At 47.5% G+C, this 20,492-nt stretch overlaps 1 protein-coding gene across 1 annotated transcript; it reads right to left on the bottom strand.

The window, feature by feature from the left end:
* Positions 1-1,158: 1,158 nt before the first annotated feature.
* CCER2 (coiled-coil glutamate rich protein 2) lies at positions 1,159-20,051 on the bottom strand. Its single transcript, XM_033158453.1, has 6 exons — positions 19,763-20,051; positions 8,811-8,857; positions 7,171-7,264; positions 5,447-5,515; positions 2,911-3,812; positions 1,159-1,457 (listed from the first exon to the last, which is right to left on the bottom strand). The coding sequence occupies exons 1-6, from the start codon at positions 19,806-19,808 to the stop codon at positions 1,374-1,376; spliced, it is 1,242 nt and encodes a 413-aa protein (XP_033014344.1). The 5' UTR covers positions 19,809-20,051; the 3' UTR covers positions 1,159-1,373.
* Positions 20,052-20,492: the final 441 nt, after the last annotated feature.

Below are 20,492 nucleotides of genomic sequence, written 5' to 3'. Positions count from 1 at the left end.
ACTAGGGTGGGCTCTGGGATGGCTCAGTCGGTAGAGCATGAGGCTCCTAATCTCGGGGTTCTGGGTTTGAGCCCCACATTGGGCAGAAGATTCCTGCCCAGTTGGACTAGGTGACCGTTGTGGTCCCTTCCAGTTCTATGATTACTGAATCTGTTTGGCCATTGCCTTGATCCTGCAGAGGGCTGTAGTTCTGGTCTTGTCTATGTGTTTCCTGGTACGCAGCACAGGAATGGCAGGCCTCCTTTTATTTCATAATATTATAGAATTGTAGAGTTGGAAGGGACCACGAGGGTCATCCAGTGCAGCCCCCAGCAGTGCAGGAATCTGGCAAAGCGGACTCTCCTCGCTCTTCCGGGAGCAACAATGAGATGATGCTCTTGTGGAAGCGTGGAGGTGCTGTGCTATAAAGCGACCCTGAAGGTCCTGACTTGGGTGTACAGAATAGCCACAGCAGCATAGGGAGAACTTCAGATGCGGTCAGAGCTGGCCCTGCTGGTTTGCAAAAAGGACCCTGAAGCGCAGGTGTAGCTATAAAAGTGTAGCTATAAGAACAGAGCATTCTCGGAGCCTCAGGGCTGGGGACCTGCTAGTTCCTCGGGTGCAGTGGTCCAGAGTCAGGTGGTAGTAGTTGTGGTTGGAGACACCTTACTATTTCAGCAAAAGGATTCTCAGCCTCCAGCTGCCCCATCAGCATGAAAGGGGAGCTTCTTAGCCCCTGTGTGCTCCGAAGCTAAGCTTTCAGCAGCACTGGAAACACAAAAAAGTGTGCCGGTTTCGAGAGAAAGGTCTGCAGGTTCTGCCAAGGACAATGGGAAAACTTGTGAAGATACAGGAGCACTCCATATCATTTGTCGGTGCTTGTTAATGGGGAAATGGTGGGCCTGGCTGAAAGGAGGTCAACACTGATTGTTGCAATGCATCGCGGATTACTAATTCATTTTGAAATTTAATTGTATAAATCTAAGAAGGAGCGTGGTGGCCGTGTGACTATTGTGAAGGGACCCTGCGCTGCTCAGAGGTGGCCGCTCTCAGGACTCCGGTTCCCATCAGCCCCAGCCAGGCTGGCCCAATAGTCGGGGGGGGGGGGTTGGGGGGGGTAGTAGTCCAACAGCTGGAGGGGCAAGCAGGTCCCCCATCTCTGTGCTAAAGCCTGCCAGGGTGGAGGTTTGTGTGTGTGTGTGTGTGTGTGTGTTTTAAAAGCAAGGGAAAGCTCCTTTTAACAGTCGAAAGCCAAGCTGGAGGGAGAGAGATTATATATATACAGGGATTGCTTATTAGGAGATGGAGGAGAATTTGGTGGGCAGGTGGGTTCACAAAGAGGCCACCTCGCCTCCTCTTCTACCCTACCCATCTGCCCATAGGGTGGAAAGGGGCTACCCCCTCTTGAGCTCCTCCAGCTTCTCAGCTGCCCTCTTCAGCTCCCTCTCGATCTCTTCAAGCTTCTCCAGCTCCTGGACCTGGAAGGAGAGAGGATACAGTATGCATATGAGAGAGAGGAGAGGAGAGGCCTCCCCAGTACCTGCAGTGGCTGAAAGGTGATGCTGCGAAGGTAGGAGGGTGGATAACACCCTCCCTTCGATCTCTCCATGGATCTCAAGCCTTCAGGGTTTGGAAAGACAAAGTTTCTGGTTGGGATGCACTGCAGAATTAATTTTTTTTTTAAGCTACTGAGTTAGAATTCTCCTAGCTTTTACTTGCTTTCTGGAGGGCCTGCTCAGGTTGCAGATGAGATACTGAAGACCTATGCTACCCCAGGCCTCACACCAATTTTCACTCCCAAACTGATAAACTGCTTCTCTGCAAGGTTGGGGGAACCTTCCCATTATTTCGGGAATTAAAGTGAAAATCCTTGGCATCCTGATACCAGTGCCAGACAAAAGGGTGTGATTAACTTTGCTGGGAAGCGGGGAAATGTAAATATCTCCTTTGTTTTCACTTGATGGGTTTTGTGGAGGGCAAGAGGAGACATGGGGGGGGGGCAGGGTCCAGGATGCTCAGATTACTGCCACCAGACCTCCCCTTTCATGATGTGTCCATGATGTATGGAGCGGTGGTCTTGAGCTGGAGGGGGGCAATTTCAAAAGTCTATATAGGAGCGTGCGCTCCATTGTTCTAGGCCTTTTGCTCGCAAAACACCCTGCTGCAACTGTTTCTAATGAAACAAGGCCTTGCTTTGGGAGACTCGGTATTGCCTTTGTCTTTATGCTGCGTTGTTGGGAAGGGGCTCTTAAATTATAGCGCTCTTCCCGGGGTTACGGACTCCCTTCTGGAGACGGACCCAGTTACAGAATTTTTTTATAACACCCTGATGCTGTGTAAGTGTTCTCTCGTTCTCACAGTTCTGCGTTTCCAGACGGTCTCGGGTTTATCTCTTCAGATTCCACATCCCTGCAAACCTCTTCCAGATTTGAGTGCCTCTGGGGCCAGTTTGTCAGTTTGTGTTCTCCGTTCCCTTGCCCCAGAGAAGATAACTCAGGAGAACACAAGGAGAGCTTGCTGGATCAAGCCAGTGGCCCATCTAATCCAGCCTCCTGTTCTCACAGTAGCCTGTGGGGACCCATGAGCAGGATCCGAGCACAAGAGCCCTCTCCCCTCCTGCGGTTTCCAGGAACTGGTATTCAGCAGCATTTCCCTCCATATATTTGTCCAAACCTTTCAAAGCCATCCAGGTGGGTAGCTGTCACTGCCCCCTGCAGGGATGAGTTCCACAGTTCATCTGACTACTCGTTTAAAAGCGGCTGATGAACAAGATAAAAAGCACAGGTCCCAACAGTGACTCTTGGGAGACCTCCGCTTTCTAAACCTCTCCGTTGGGATAACTGTCCATCTGCTTCTCTCCCCCCCCCCCGCCTCTTGCTACCTAACCAACTCAAGCCTTATGATGGGAACGAGTGCAACATGGATACTGACCTCACTCGGAGAGGGCTCCCTTTCCTCCTCTTCACGGCCACGATACCTGCCGCCCTTCAAATAGACCTCGTCCTTCCGGTGCCTCTTCTTGAGGTCAAAGCCGGCTGGTTTGTGGTGATGTCCATGCCTCACCTTGCCTTCTTTCTCCTCATCCTTCTCCCCTCCTTCTCCCCATGGCTTCCAGCCTCCGTGGAGCTGGGCCTGGGAGTTGGAGATCTTCACGCCTTTCTCTTCCTCCTCAAACTGGGCGGTCTCCTCATCGCTGGCCTTCTCAGCCACCCTCTTCGCCAGATCAGATCTCTTCTTCTTTTCCTCCTCCTCCTCCTCCTCCCAGTCCTCGTGGTGATGGTGGCCATCGCTATACCTTCCGTGGTGGTATTTCTTTGGCTCCTCTTCAGAGCTCTCCTCTTCCTCCTCTGATCTGAAGTGTCTCTTGCTCAGCCCGTTCCTCTTCTCGTCTTCTTGACTTCCTCGAAGCATCACCTTCCTGATCTTTGGCGGCCCGGGGCCTCGCTTCTTGATGTGCCCAAAATATTCCTTAGAAGACCACGTCTCTGAGGAGCTTCTCTTCTTCTTCCTCGCTTCGTCCTCCTCGTCGCTCTCCTCACCCTCTTCTTCCTCCTCCATCCGCTCCTTGTCTTGTTCCTCCAAAGCCTCTCTGTTCTCCTCTCCTTGGGAGACTTTCTCTTCCTTCACCTTCTCCTCAGTCTTCTCCATCTTCTCAAACTCTTTCAGCTCCTGCTCCTCTTTACTTGCGTGCCCGTTTTGCTCCTCTGTCTTCTCCAAGGCAGCCTCTTCCTTCTGCTGGGCAGGCTTCACATCTCTCTTCTTCACTTCCTCTTGCTCCTCCTTCTCCCAAACATCATGGTTGCCTTCATGTCCCAGATGATGCTTCTCATTTTCTGCAGTGGGAATGAGATAATTTCAGGGAAAGCAACCGAAGGTAGGGGTATTTTTTGTTGTTGTTGGGTTTTTTTTGCCTAAAAAGTCCCAAACAATTCTGCCTTTTGCTCTCTTTTTTGTGTGTATGTCTGTTTCGCAGACATTTTCTCCCAGTCCTGCTGCAGTTTCACACCATCTCCGCTTCGATATTTGGGCCTCTCTCACCCCATGTTCCCTCCCCAACCAGGCCTGGCACCAACGTTGTCTAACTTTCTGGAGGCCATGTCATTTGTGGTGCCTGCAGGAGGCCACTGCGTCCTGAGCAACCCCACTCCAGGACCCTTGGCAGCCATATTTGCACCCGCCATCTTAATTTCCCCACAATGCCAAGTTCTAGGTCCAGCACACATGGTGGGTAAATTAAAATGGGAGCCACCACAAAAGTATGTAAGCTGTCATGGTTGTTGTTTTTTTGTGTGTGTGACAGTGGGTGATATTCACTTGAAGTCCTACCTGGGGTAGACCAGCTGAAATTAATGAATTCAAGTTAGTCATGTCTCTCTCAGTGGTTCTACTCTTGAGTAGGACCAGCAACCATCTTTTTTTTTATTTTACCTGCCACACAGAAACTTTTAGCTAGGGTTGCCATATTTCAAAAAGTTGTTGAGCTTTTTTTTAAGTTTTGGAGCTATTTTTAAGGAAAGATGCCAAAAAGTTTTGGGGCTATTTTTCAGGGAAATCGCCAAAAAAAACCACCGCTGACATGGGTTGCCATACACCCAGGTTTTCCCTGATTTTTTTTTTAGTGATTTTCACCCAAACACTGCTTCCTATTGTAGTATTATGACTATGTCAGGGAAATCCCGGGTATATGGCAACCCTACTTTTAGCTCCTTGATTTTGTGGGTGGGGGTGGGGGAGATGGCAGCTGCAACTTCTGCTGAAGTCTCTCTGTCCCCCCCCCCAAGTCTCCAGTTCAATCCCTAACATCTTCAGGTAGCACTGAGAGAGACTCCGTGTCTAAAACCCTCCTAATTGATGCCATCAATAGTTTGGGAGCCAGTGTGTTGTAGTGTTTAGTGTATTGGACGAAGACTTGGGAGACAGAGGTTCTAGTCCCCACCTGGCCACGAAGTTCACCGGGTGATCTTGAGAGAGACACTGTCTCTCATAGCCTAACCTACCTCCCAGGGGTTTTTTTTGAGAAGAAGAGAAGAAGAACAAGAGTTTGGATTTGATATCCCGCTTTATCCCTACCCGAAGGAGTCTCAAAGCGGCTCACATTCTCCTTTCCCTTCCTCCCCCACAACAAACCCTCTGTGAGGTGAGTGGGGCTGAGAAACTTCAGAGAAGTGTGACTAGCCCAAGGTCACCCAGCAGCTGCATGCGGAGGAGAGGAGACGCGAACCCGGTTCACCAGATTACGAGTCCACCGCTCTTAACCACTACACCACACTGGAGGATAAAATGGGGGGGAGGTGTGCCACCTTGAGCTATGTGGGGTAGTAAATAAATAAATAAATAAATAGAAACCAAGGTTCCCCAACACCCTGGAGCTGGCACTAATCTCAGCCCTTGCAAAACGGATTTCAAGGTTCAGAAGGACGTTTCCTCGAGGGAACGGGGAATGGCTGGATTTGGCCAGCCCGTTTACCTTGATGCGCGAGTTCCTCCAGCTCAGTGAGCAGGTGCTGGTGGTGAAGCAGCGCAAGGACTCTCTCGTCTGAAAAAAAAACCAGACACGGGGGCCAATTAAACTCGCAGCGAGTATCATGGATTCCAGACATCGCGCACATGGCGGGCGGCTTTGAAAGCCAGCAGTGCAAAGGAGTTGTTCCAGTTGTTCAACCTCAGAAAAGCACCTCGGCCTCTGCTAGGGGACTACCGCATTCGCACCATCCATTTATTTATTTTATTTTATTTTATTTTTATAAGAATTTATTGGTATTTTAACAAGAAAAAACCCCCACAAAAATACATACAAATACAAAATACAAAGCAAACACAATAAACAACACAGCTAAAAAAAACAAAACCAACCCATACATTTAGTTAACTATTCTAATCTTATTTATAACCTTACTTGGGGGACTTCCTCACGTCCTCTCTTCTGCGTTCATTTAAAATATATTGTAGTAACTTTATAACCACTTTAAATTCTTCTTTCACAACTTATCTTAATCCTTAATCTATTATCTTATATCAAATCTTTTTCTTAACAAAAATACACAAAATCACAATTCTAACTACTTACATCCTATTTTAAACTAACATTTTATCGCTATCGCCTATAATAGCCACTGATTTCAATTTCAAATGTCTTATCTTTTAACGCAGTTTCAAATATTCTTTAAATTTCTTCCAATCTTCTTGCACCTTCTCCTCCCTCTGATCTCGGAGTTCGCACCATCCATTTAAAGCACTAAGTGGTAACTTGAGACAGTCATGGCTTCCCCCAAAGCATTCTGGGAGATGTTGTTTGTTAAGGGTGCTGAGAGTTGAGAAAAAAACCACCCCCCATTCCCCTCACAGAGCTACAGAAGGGCTTAACAATCAATACCTTTTCAACATGTAATTCTGGGAACTGTAGCTCCATGAGGGGAATAGGGGTCTCTACGCTCAGCAGGGGATTACAGGCTGCCGCGTGGTGTGGTTTGAGATAAAAGTACAGGTGTATGCCTTTGTGTGTTTCACCGCCATCCATTGCAGCCTTCACCGGGCAGGTCTCCTCCAGATGTCTGGGACTACAGCTCCCATCAGCCCGGACCAGCAGGGCTGATGGGATTTGTAGTCCAGAATGTCTGAAGGGAAGCAGGTTAGAATCATAGAGGTTCGTATGTTTGTAAGCCATTGGGGTATAACCATCTGAATAATAAACGTTGAATAGTTTAGGCCTGTTGTCCCATGAGAAACAATTGCACAAAAGAGGCCCTGATAAAGCCTTGCCTGTTCTGTGGCAATTTACCACACAAACAGGGCCTCCTTCACGCTTGCCCCTGCCCAGAGGCTGTGGCACACAGTTCTCCCATCCTAGTGGTGGTAGCTAAGCAACAGAGAGGCTGTTGCCAGGCAACACTGTCGCAACAGCAGGCCTGCTTCTGATTTTCTGGTGGCTGTTGTTAGGCAGCAACAACCGAGAGCAGTGGCTCCCTCTGCTGGTGGTTGCCGGAAAAGATAAGGCTGCCCTGTCTCTTCTTCTTCCTGCTGCTGCTGCTGACGGTTGCTAGGCAACACAGATGCAGTGGGGCCTTGCCTCTTTCTGGCAACATTACACAAGTGGGGAGCCACCACTGAAAAGGCCTATTTTCACCTTACCTTGAGGATGTGGGTATTTGCAGACACTGCTTAAGGAGTTTGACCACACAGATTGTAACTTACCCTCTCTAAGTATCTTCGTGCATTCAGTGGTCACCGGAATTGGGCTGGGTCTGGAGAGGGTGTCTGCGAGGATTTCAGTGATGCACTTAGTAACCTGGCAAAAAACAAAACAAAGAAAAAACCACACAAACACCAAAATGAACTGGGGTCTCTCTCTCCCTTTTTCATGCGTTGATGTAACTATATTTCTCCTCCCGCCCTCCACAACTCAAGTGGGGCTCTTGTGCCTCGAACCGCTCTTTGACAGATGGTAGTTCAGTGATAAAGCAGAGAGGGGGGACACAGGATGGGAGAAAGCTTCGTCTGTTGAATTTCTGCCTTTCCCCACAGCCCTGCCCAAAAAGAGGTGGCAACCCGAAGTTTCTCCCAGACTTTCTTCAGCCATCATCAGTAGGTTCGCTTCTCACTTCCACCACCCGCACTGCTAATGCTGAGAAGAGGCACCCAACCAGGACTAGCTCCATATCTCTTCGCAAGCACACAGGAGTCCTGTCTCCCACCCTCCATCTTTTCATTGTACACCACGTTCCTCCAGGACTAGAAATCCCACCATTGTGACACGGACGGACCGTAATCAAACAGCCTTAGCCCTCTAAATCTGGGATGTGAGCAAGTCCAGGCTCTCAACCACCCATTCTCTGAATCACTGCAACATGGTGTTCCTCCGTCAAATCTCCCAGTTTAGCTTTCTCATCTCATCATAGCCCCATCTGCACTATCCGTTTAAAGCAGCGTCATATCACTTTAAGAAAAAGGTATGGCTTCCTGCAAATAATTCTGGGAGCTGTAGTTTTGTTAAGCATGCAGAGAGTTGCTAGGAACCCCCGTCCCGTCCCGTCATCCTAACACAGGTATATCCAAAGTCTGTTCCGGGGGCCTAATCCGGCCCGCTGGTTGGTTTAATCTGGCCCCCGTGGCCGTTTATTTCCTGGGGTAAAATCCTAAAAAAAAAAAAAGCTTCAGTTGGCCCTTCGGTCGGCCCTCACGCATGTTCACTTCATCAAATCTGGCCCTCTTTGAAAAAAGTTTGGACACCCCTGTAAACAACCAGTGCTTTTTTCTGGGGGAACGCAGGGGTGCGCATACCCCAAAACATATTGTGAATCTCAACTTTGGCCTCCTTGAGGGGCAGTATTTCAATATGAGTAGGAAAATGAGAGTACCCCTAAACATCTTTTTAGGAAAAAAAAAAAAGCCCTGAACAGAGCTATGAATCCCAGAGCTCCCTGGGAAGAGGAATTGATCACAAAAGCCCTTTATAGGGAAGTTTTTGATGTTTGATGTTTTATTGTGTTCTTATAGTTTTGCTAGAAGCCGATCAGTGACTGAGGCAACCCAGTCAGACGGGCAGCATCTAAATATTATTATTATTATTATTATTATTATTATTATTATTATTATTATTATTAAGCATTCTAAGAATTGCACCTGGGGGGGGGGAGGAATAGAAGTCTCCTGTCTGTGCACCACCCTGAGACTTGCAGGTATAGGTTAGTATGTAAATTTAATACATAATAACAACTCTCAGCACCTTTGACAAACTACACTTCCCATAATTCTTTGGGGGAAGCTTTAAAGGTATAGCACATATGGGGTCCAATATAGGTAACACGACCCCCCCCCCTTTCTCCTATTCTTACCTTTTCATCCTCCTCCGAGAGCTGGGTGGGTAACGGCAGCGCCAGGGCTGGAAAAAGAAGAGAGTACCTCTTGTTTGTTGGGTCAGAAATATTCACACGTCACTGGAGCTTTGGAACACAGAGGATGATCACCTCGCTACAAACACGGGGCGCACAATCACCCTGCGAGGTAGGTCGCTGTTAGCCTTAACTTCCCCTCTGTAAAATGGGAGGGACAATACCTTTTGCTCAAGGCCATGCGTCCGTAAGCAGAGATGGGGCTCCTGAACCCCACCCACCAACCCCCCAACCGTTCAAGCAGGCTGATCAAATATAAAAAGAAGGCAGGGTTTGTGTTTCAGCTAGCCCAGTGCGACGAACCCCACCCCTCAATTACTAAAATTACAAGGGTACAGGATGAAACCAACCCCCCTCCACTCGGTTCGCCTCAAAACAAACCCCTCTTACTTCAAGGACTTATTCGTAATGAGAGTCTTTTTTCCAGCTTTCGTGGCCTGGTATCCTCAATACTCTGGGTTACTTAAATGGACAACCTCTTGCCTATAGTAAAGGGCCTCCCTCAGCTCGGATCCCCACTGTATCGATTTGCCTCAACAACTTCGTGGCACTCTAGGTTTTCCCCATCTAACACTTTTCTGTGTGACTCTAGGACACAAACTATCACCTCCCTTTCCCTCAGGTAAGTTTTGCCCTTTCTCAAGTCCACACCTCTGTGAGATTTGATACCCTGCTGGACCAATAATGACGATTCCTCCTTGGCACCAAAAAGAACTGAACTTTATTTTCTTGAGGACATAGTTGTTTAAAAGATTCATGCTTTCGCAATCTTAGTTGTAGTAGCACAGAAACATCTTTCAAACTCTAGTTTCATGTTAAACTAATCCTAACCTAATCCGCCACTATCCTGGCCCCACACCCTTCTTCTTCCCTGTCTCCACACACACCCTCCCTCTTGGCTGTTCCCCCCTTTTAAAGGGGGGGCGCCCCGCCCCCAAAGGATGAGCTGTCAGTTAAGATGAAGGTGGATAAACTCCTTCTGAGCCGGGAGGTAATAACTCCCGCCACCCTAGGGCCAATCCGTCACACCCAGCACCCTGTTCTCACAGTGGTTGCCCATGGGAAACCCTTGAGCAGGACTTGAACACAAGTCCCCTCCCTCCTGCAGCCCCAACCGATACCCAGAAGCATTATTGCTCCCATCTGTAAAGGCTAGCAGCCATTGATGGTTTTCTCCTCTGTGAATTTGTCCAATGCTCTTTGAAAGGCTCTCTAGCTTGGCGGCCACCGCTGCCTCCTGTGGCTGTGAGTTCCATAGGCCAACGACGTGCTGAACTGTCGAGACATACAAGCGGCTGTTTCGGCAGAGGTTTCCCCACCAGCTCCGCCTCTGTCTGCACGTCAAAAGCTCTTGCCCAAGTTTTCCCTGCTGTTGAAAAACAACAGCACGTTTTAAACACACACACCCCTTGGCTCTTTGCAAACCTCGCCTCCAATTTGCTCCTCCGAACCCGTTTGTTATATAGCGCCGTCAGTGTGCAAAGCATTTTGCAGAATAAGGACAAGTGGAAAAGACAGCTCTCTGCCCCCAGGAGCTTGCAGTCTAAACGAGAAAGGGATTGAGGGAAAGGAAAGGAAAGGAAAACAGAGAGGCTAGGCTTTTGAAAAGCAGCCTTTATCCATTTTGCCTTTCTGTCCTCTCAGGTGCTGAAGGAGCGAGACAATGACAGAGCGAAAGAGACTCAGCGTGTCCAACCTGTGCAGGTGCCGGGGCACCGCATCTCTTTCTCGCTCTTAATTTTGCCCAGTAAGCCTAGCTTATTAAAATTGCATGGGGGACAGCTGTTCACAGATGTTTTTTTTAAAAATGACACTTATTATGCCCAGAAGGCACACAGCATTGTTAATCCTGGTACAGCTTGTTCCCAATTGTCTTGCAAAGAATGAGCGCGTTCCTGGCCCTAAGGTTGCCAAGAACCGGGGAAACGTTTTGTCATTATTATTATTATCTGCAAAAAAAAAGTTTAAAAGGAGCTCCTTTCTTCGCTTAGAAACGAGCGTGTATGATGTGAACAAAGTCTTCAGCTCTGCTCCAAGGCCAAAATGCCTGCTGCTGCTTAGGTTTTGGACCTCACTCTAAGGCTTTTGTAGCAGCAGCCAAAATGCAGAAATGTAGCAGTCATTTTTTATTTTATTTTTTAAAAAATCTCAAAAAAAAGTACTGTTCAGCACAGGAGGGGAAGTTGGCATTTTGTAGATGGAGTTTACTCCCCAAAACAAAACTGACAGCTTATTCTCCTATCTTTCTCTTTTAACCTCTTTTCTGTTCTTTTTAATTATTTATTTGTTCTTCCTTCTCTATTTCCCCCCCTCCTTCTGTGTTTTTATTGTATCTATATAAAAGTCTTGGTTTGGTTTTTAAAAAAAGGAAAGATATATGAACTTTTGTATTTTTATAAACCTTTTAATTATATAATTATATATAATGATAAACCTTGATATATAATTTTATATAATTATAAACCTTGATAAAATTTAGATTTATTTGTAGATGGAGCTTACTCCCCATTAGAACAAAACTGACAGCTTATTCTCCTATCTTTCTCTTTTAACCTCTTTTCTGTTCTTTTTAATTATTTATTTGTTCTTCCGTCTCTATTTCCCCCCTCCTTCTGTGTTTTTATTGTATCTATATAAAAGTCTTGGTTTGGTTTTTTAAAAAGGAAAGATATATGAACTTTTGTATTTTTATAAACCTTTTAATTATATAATTATATATAATTATAAACCTTGATATATAATTTTATATAATTATAAACCTTGATAAAATTTAGATTTATTAAATATAAATAAATCTAAATTTTATCAAGGTTTATAATTATATAAAATTATATATCAAGGTTTTACAAAAAAGAACAAAAACGATGGCTTTACAGGAAAATCGATGTTGCAGCTAGCCAACTTTGTTAGCTTTTTTCATTTTTAGAGGGAAAACCGTTCACTTTTAAAATAAATCTCGGCTGAATCCGAGCAGGTCCTGTGTTGAGAGTTCAAGGTGTGGACCTAAGAAGATGATGGGATTTAGCAGTCTTCGAGGGGTGATCTGGCAATCCTCTCTGCCCACCTGCAACAGGCTGGAGACAGAGAGAGCCCGAGGATTTAGGAAGATTGAATAGTGCTAAGTTGTTCAGGTGAGCTGATCTTTCATCTTGCATAAGACTATTACATAATCCTGGATGCAGCACAACAACAAGAAACGGGGGGGGGGGGAGATGCTGAACAAAGAGAGAGTGGAAATTGTTTAGTGCAAGGCTGTTAACACCAAAACACAGCTGGCAGCCACCTTCTCCCATTTCCTTTCCAAAAGACGAAAAATACATTATCTTTAACTCGGCTACCACTAGGTATTGTTGCAGACAAGGCTGGAATTGGTTCCCTGTTTGATTGACAGCTGCAGGCACAGCCTGAATGAGAACTGGGGAGTCAGACAGCTCTGCATGCACACCATACCCCCAAGGTAACCTTTGGAGTACCTTAACATCATTATTATTTATTAAATTTACACACACACACACACACACACACACACACACACACACCATGTTCTCCAATTGGAGAACAGCCTTTACCAAAGGTGTCATGGGCTTTGAAGACACTCGAACTCAGGACTCAAGGGAGAAACGTGCTAGGAGGAAGGCACGCTTGGCAAACCCTCACCGTGATCAGCTCCCATCTGGAAACCTATGTCCCCACTGTGGAAGGACGTGTGGGTCCAGAATTGGCCTCCACAGTCACTTACGGACTCATTGTTAAAACCGTCGAAACAAAATTTTAAAAAATTCCTTCCAGTAGCACCTTAGAGACCAACTAAGTTTGTTCTTGGTATGAGCTTTCGTGTGCATGCACACTTCTTCAGCACACGAAAGCTCATACCAAGAACAAACTTAGTTGGTCTCTAAGGTGCTACTGGAAGGAATTTTTTAAAATTTTGTTTCGACTATGGCAGACCAACACGGCTACCTACCTGTTAAAACCGTGTTTATGGAAGACAAATAAGAAGACGCCAAATAAGAAGACGACATACATACATACATATTTTTTAATCATACAGCCAGGGTGTGCCTGGGGGGGTTATGGTAAGATTGGAATCTGCTTCATGCAGAATCAATCTGTTGGTGAGCTGGCAACCATTCAGAATCTCTCTCCAAGCTCTTGAGATGTTTCTTGATGAAAGACCAACCTGAGAAACTCCTGCAAGCGAGTGAGGTGCTCTGAAGTTGTCCCAAGGGGGGGGGGCATAGCTGTCAACTTTCCCCTTTTTTAAAAGGGAAATTCCCTTATTCCGAATAGGATTCCTCGCAAGAAAAGGGAAACGTTGACTGATATGGGGCTGTTGCACAACAGAGTCTGATCCAGAGATCCCTACACGCCCAACATGCTCTGAGTCAAGGTGACATTGCAAATGAAACAGAGGGAATTGGAATTTTAACCCAGCTGCACTCCCAAAACAAACCTTAGATCACCCCAGTTGATAAGATGTAAGGGATGCTCCCTTTCAGCTAAGCTTAATTTGATGAAAGCCGCATGCTAGCCAGAGCAACCCAGCCACCGCTTAGAGATCTGCCGATCTCTTTATTGCTTGCATTTATATCCCACCTCTCTTTTGAGGAACTCAGGCTGTTGTGCGTGGTTCTCCCTCCTCCCCGTTTTTCTCCTCACAACAACCCTGCGAGGTAGGTCAGTCTGAGAGGCAGGGACTGCACCAAGGTCACCCAGTGTGCTTCGTGGCTGAGTCGGGATTCGAACTCTGGGCTCCCAGGTCCCGGTGCCAACCTCTAACCCACTACACCACCCTGCCTCTCTAACACAAATTGACCCGGAACCAGGCAGGAAAGTGGATCCTGTTACTGGGCTTTGAGCTTTCACCCATGCGTGCCCAACCTCCAAAATAAGATCCCCTTCAAAATTAGACAGGAGGCCCGGAGAGCCAGTGTGGTGTAGTGGTTAAGAGCGGTAGACTCGTAATCTGGGGAACCGGGTTCGTGTCTCCACTCCTCCACATGCAGCTGCTGGGTGACCTTGGGCTAGTCACACTTCTCTGAAGTCTCTCAGCCCCACTCACCTCACAGAGGGTTTGTTGTGGGGGAGGAAGGGAAAGGAGAATGTTAGCCGCTTTGAGACTCCTTCGGGTAGTGAAAAGTGGGATATCAAATCCAAACTCTTCTTCTTTCGCGTAGCCCAAGATCTCCCAGCATCTCCAGGTAGAGCTGGGGGAAAACCCTTCCTGAAATCCTGGAGAGTTGCTGCCAGTCAGTGTAGACAGCAATGAGCTAGATGGACCAAGAGTCTCGCTTAGAATAAGGCAGCTCCTTATGGATAGCTCAGTTGGTTAGAGCATGATCCTGATAACACCAAGGTTGCGGGTTCGATCCACATGTGGGACAGCTGCATATCCCTGCATTGCAGGGTCCCTTCCAACTCTACAATTCTATGATTCTATGAGAGGAGTGGTCTTGAAGTTGCCCATCAGCAAGGTAAAAAGGTAAAGGACCCCTGGACAGTTAAGTCCAGTCAAAGACGACTATGGGGTTGTGTTGCTCATCTCCAAGGGAGCCAGCATTTGTCCGCAGACAGCTTTCCAGGTCATGCGGCCAGCATGACTAAACCGCTTCTGGCGCAAAGGAGCACCGTGACGGAAACCAGAGCACACGGAAACGCCGTTTACCTTCCCGCCGCAGCGGTACCTATTTATCTACTTGCACTGGCGTGCTTTCAAACTGCTAGGTTGGCAGGAGCTGGGGCAGAGCAACGGGAGCTCACCCAGTCCCAGGGATTCGAACCGCCGACCTCCTGACCAGCAAGCCCAAGAGGCTCGGTGGTTTAGACCACAGCGCCACCTGCGTCCCTGTAGCACCATCAGCGCCAAGCACTTGGGACAGCAGGCTGAGCAGGGACCCGTGTACCAAGACCTCGGTCTGGTACAAGCCCTCCTAGGTAGAGTGGGGTGGTTGAGGCACCTGCCGGAGGACACGGGTATCAGACACACAGTTCCCCGGGCAACATGGACAGTGATTAACAGTTCCAGTTTCGAGCGGGCTTCACTCCCAAGCCAGTCTAGATCAGGGGCTGGCAAGGCTTACCTTGCCTGGGCCGGTTCACTGCCGCGGAACCCCCTCCATGGGTCGGATTGCGAGCGCATGTGAGTGCGCACGCCCACAATTTTCTGGCGTCTGCGCAGATGTGATTTCCGGCGTCTGTGTCTGTGCAAATGCGATTTCTGGCGTCTGCACATGTGCAGGTGTGATATCCAGCGCCACGGAAGCAAGTCCCCGCGCCCCGCTGTGCCAGTTTAGCGCAGTGTGCAGGGACTCGCTGAGTGGGCAGCTCGGTTCAGGGGGTGGCTCATGGGCCGGTAAAACAACCCCTGTGGCCCATGGGCCTTAGGTTGCTGACCCCGGTCTAGAGGGAGGAACTGAGCCAGGAAGAAAAGGGAGGGAGAAGGGAGCATTCCGAGTGGGGAAACTCAGCCAGATGGGCGGGGTTATTATTATTATTATTATTATTATTATTATTATTATTATTATTATTACCATCACCAGTCAGCTCAGTGGTAGAGCTCAGTGCCTTGCATGCTGCATGTCCTGGGTTCAACCCCAGGCATTCCTTGGTAATCAATCCCAGGGAATACAGGCTGGTGGGGAAGGGAACTTCTGGAGAGCAGCTGCCAGTCAGAGAAGTCATAATTTGGCTAGATTGACCAACGACATGACTTACCTGCTTTTTTCTGGGGGGGGGGGGACTCATACCTCTAAACATTTTGTGAATCTAAGTTTGGCCTCCCTGAGGGGCAGTATTTCAATATGAGTAGGAAAATGAGAGTAACCCCTAAACATTTTTTTAAAAACGAAAACAAAACAAAACACTTCTTATCTGTCTAAAGCAGCATTGTGGACTCATACAGCAGCTCCATGTTAAGGGAGCTACCAGAAGAAAAAGCTTTGAAAGGTTCCAAGAATCCCAGTTCCAGAGATCTTTGCTTTAAAGCTGCTAAGGTGGGCACGATGGTGAGATGATCAAGGGTCTGGAAACCAAGCCTGATGAGGAACGGTTGAAGGAGCTGGGTATGTTTAACCTGGAGGAGATGAGGCTGAGGGGAGATAGGATGGCCAAATATCTCAAGGGCTGTCACATGGAAGATGGAGCAAGCCTGTTTTCTCCTGCTCTGGAGGGTAGGACTCGAACCAATGGCTTCAAGTTACAAGAAAGGAGGTTCCGACTCGACATCAGGAAGAAGTTTCTGACAGCAAGAACTGTTTGACAGTGGAACGTTCTCCCTTTGAAGATGGTGGCCTCTACTTCCTTGGAGGTTTTTAAGCAGAGGTTGGATGGCCATCTGTCCTGGATGTTATAGCTGAGGTTCCTGCATTGCAGGGGGTTGGACTAGATGACCACAGGGGTCCCTTTCAGGTCCACAATTCTATGAACTCGGGGAACGACCAGCGATGTTCCTGCAGAAGATCTCAGTGATCGAGCTGGGATATAAGGTTCCAGACAGACCCTGGGCTACCTTAAGATCCCTTCCAATTCTATGATTCTATGATAGGAGACAAATTCAGAAAACTGACCAGCTTTGTATTAAGGGACACTTCTAGAAGAGCGAGTTTGTTCAATCTGTGGATTGAATAGGGGTGGAGAATCTGTGATGATGATGATGATGATAATGGTTTTGGTGGTGATAATTTATTTATACTCCACCCATCTGGCTGGGTTTCCCCAGCCACTCTGGGCAGCTTCCAGCAGAATATTAAAATACAATGATTCTGTATGCAGAAGGTCCCAAATTCAACCCCAGCAACTCCAAGTAGGGCCAGGAGAGGCCCTTGTCTGGAATGCTGGAGAGCTGCTGCCGGCCAGTGCAGACAATGCTGAGCAACATGGACCTATGGTGTGACTTGGAATAAGGCAGCTTCCCACGTTTCTGTGTCTTAAGGGAAGGGCAGTAGCTCAGCGACAGAGCATCTGTTTTGCCTGCAGAAGCTCAAACCCCAGTGGCCCCTCCAGGTAGGGAAAGTCTCCTGCCTGTTGAAACCCTGCCACTGCCAGTCAGTGTAGACAACACCGGTCTGGCTCATTAAAAAGCAGCTCTTCTTCAGTTTCTGTGTAACAGACCCGGGTTGCACAAATCCGGGCTGCAGCTTGTCCTGCGCAGGGAGCAGACGAGCTCTGCAGAAAGATGTTCTGCATAGCAGAGAGCTCCAAGAAACCAAAATCAAGTCAAATGGCTGGCAGGCAGGCAGGCAAGCAGACACACACACACACACACACACACAGAGAGAGAGAGAGAGAGAGAGAGAGAGAGAGAGAGAGAGAGAGAGAGAGAGAGTCCCTTGTGAGTCAGATGGGAATAAATAAAAACCTTGCCAGCTCTGCATGTGCTCATCAACCAGAGCCTGATCATGGGCAAAACTCTATCCATCAAGTTCTCTCCCAAGCAACCCTATTGAGAAACTCTACACCACTCAGCAGTAGCGTGACAGCCCAGGGAAAAGTAATCAAATTAAGAGTGATATATATCAGGGTAGAAATAGCAGGCGGGCACTTTCCTGGCCGCAGCTGGCCCCCAATTGCAGTATCGGAACAGAAATGTATTGGGGGGGGGGGGGTTGCAGAGGGGAAATGGTTTAGGAATTATGGTTGTCCAATATTATTTATATAACAAACCTTTATCAAAATAGGTAACTGTGCAGATGCAAAATAGAAACCCAAGGCAGTCATCTCTGTTTAGTTAGTGCCTGCCCCGTATGATAACACGGTCCGGTAGTGGTGTTGTGATATGGTAATCTCACAATTTCTTTGCCTGAAGGCAGCCCTGTTTAGGGAAGTTTTTAACCTGTGGTATTCTAATGTATTTTAATATTTGTTGGAAGCCGCCCAGAGTGGCCGGGGAGACCCAGCCAGATGGGTGGGGTACAAATAAATTATTATTATTATTATTATTATTATTATTATTATTATTATTATTATAATATTACCTAACACACACACACTGTATCCAGCTGTTGGGTGATCATTTGTACTCTATAATGTTTTCTTTCCTGGAAAACTTGACTTTTGCACAACACACCCACCCTCAGCCCCCCCCCCTCCCCAAAGAAGCTTTGTGGCAGAGCTGGGAGTGAATCCCCGGGATAGCTCTACCCAATACACCACGCTGCCCACCCCCTTGATCAAGCCTTTTGGCCGTTAACCAAAGCACAGCGCAGCTCGTTCCGCATGCCTAAGGGCTCTAGGGGACTTCTGTGTCTCAAACAAGCAATCGCCGTGCCACATGGGAAGCTCTTTTAGTGGTGTGTGTTTGAAACTTAAGCTCATGATTAGGGCACAGGGACGTGCTATTCAAAGTGTGTGTGGCGGGCGAGGTTCTTTTAAAATGCACTATTTTATCATAATGCTTTTGGAGCTAGCGCCTTGGGTCCCGGCCACGAATAACTGGAGCAAGAGGACAGCAGCCGATGAATTGCTGTCCAAGGTTCTGAAATCATTAGACGGCAGAAATGCCGTCCAAGTGCCTAAGAGCGTTTTTTTTTACCTTTTGTTTCGAGAGGTGATTCTGCCCTCAAATAGGAGGGAGAAAAACATCTCATTGAAAAAAAAAACAAAAAAAAACAACGAGTGGGAAACTAAATATGAACACCAGCTTGTATCTGTCATATTCCAGATGGCACTGCGAAGGCACATCTTTGAAAAGGCTGAGCTGAGAAATAGGAGAGGAGGGATCCAAATCAGAAAGGGGAAAATATGACAAGATCACCCAGGATCTCTTGGAGAGAATGGTTACAGATAAATGGAGAGGGTCCAAATCATGTTTGGGGGGGGGAAGTCCAGCTAACTTTTCCATCCTGTCTGCGGTAATACGGAATTTAGTAGCATTTAGTACATTGTCTCTAAACCCTTTTTTTGCACGGAGCATTTGAAGGTTGCAGAAGTACCTTTTGAGTTGCTTCGGCCAAGAACAAAAACTAGGCTGCAAAGATATCGGCGGAATTCTGAATGCCAAGCAGCTTGCGAGCAATCTTGTCTGGTTTGCTAAATACTGGGTGGGGGGGCGTGAGGTTTCTCTGGACACACAGTATGCAAGAGGGAGATATTTAAAGTCGAAAGGATGAGAGGTGGTGCAGTGAGGATGAGCTCAGCTGAGCATAAATAAACCCCTCCAAATAATAATAATAATAATAATAATAATAATAATAATAGGGGGGACTTTGGCCAATCAAAACAGAAGGGGAGAGAATTTAGTTCCTTCTTTTGCTTTAAGAGATGCCAGTGTTGGGAGCGAGAGAAAGAAGCAGAACATCACTTTCCCGGCTAAGCTATACAGAGGCTTTTGGGGTGTATACTCAATGCTTTTGAATTATGGTGCTGGAATTGATGCTTTTGAATTATGGTGCTGGATTGATGCTTTTGAATTATGGTGCTGGAGGAGACTCTTGAGAGTCCCATGGACTGCAAGAAGATCAAACCTATCCATTCTCAAAGAAATCAGTCCTGAGTGCTCACTAGAAGGACAGATCCTGAAGTTGAGGCTCCAGTACTTTGGCCACCTCATGAGAAGAGAAGACTCCCTGGAAAAGACCCTGATGTTGGGAAAGATGGAGGGCACAAGGAGAAGGGGACGACAGAGGATGAGATGGTTGGACAGTGTTCTCGAAGCTACTAACATGAGTTTGGCCAAACTGCGAGAGGCAGTGAAGGATAGGCGTGCCTGGCGTGCTCTGGTCCATGGGGTCACGAAGAGTCGGACACGACTGAACGACTGAACAACAACAACAACAACTCAATGCTCGTCCTGAAATCAATGAACAGCGTGTGGGTTTGAGTGGTTCTGCTCCAAGCAAGGCTGGCATCAGATGCAACCCTCCGTCCCCAAGGCACTTTCGAGCCCTTGCCAGACTTACCTTGGCAGGAGAAGAGGAACAGGAGCGAGATCCTGTTGGAAAGCATCGCCGAGGTCCTGGAGAGATGGCTCTTTCTCTCTCTCTCTGCTGGTCCTTTTTTTCAGAGGAGAGGGGAGGAGATCAGAGATGCAGGGAAGAGTTTGAAGCAGCCGCAGATGGGAAGGAGAACGGGGAGAGAGAAGAGGAGGAGGAGGAAGGAGAAGCAGAAGAGGGTGGATGTCCTTGGACGCTGAAGGGTGAAGGACTTTCTTTGTGCACCAGAGCAGAAAACGAGCGGAGGTGCCTCTTAAGGCAGCCAGGAGGGGGGATTTTAAATAGGGGGCAGGACGGGAGGAAGTGATGTCACGCCTGCTCCCGACAGAAAAGAGGGGAGGAATTGTTTCCTTACCTCTCTGGACAGGCGTTGTTCCAAACACGCAAAAAACAATATTTAAATTAATATTTAAATATTAAAGCAATATTTGTGCAGGGTTTTCCTTTGTGCTCCTGAGCTGCTGTGGGTTCTCTCCTGCCTGCTCTGTCTGCAGCTGGAGAGTCAAAGAGGTGCATTTGAGTGGAAAATCGCAACCCACCCCTGTGTGCAACTAACAATGCAGCTAAAAAACCCGAATAGGAAATATTAAAGGGAGGCTTGCAGTTTTCTAGGATTCTTCACACACATAGCACCCTTATTCCCCACGCACTGACTATGTGCATTAGCCTTCCCCCAACCCGGTGCCCTCTTCCAGGA

The sequence above is a fragment of the Lacerta agilis genome, chromosome 8 (genome assembly GCF_009819535.1).
Source record: "Lacerta agilis isolate rLacAgi1 chromosome 8, rLacAgi1.pri, whole genome shotgun sequence".
Taxonomy (NCBI): Eukaryota; Metazoa; Chordata; class Lepidosauria; order Squamata; family Lacertidae; genus Lacerta; species Lacerta agilis.
Note: the sequence above shows the minus strand (reverse complement) of the source record. Positions and strands in the feature narration are given on the sequence as shown.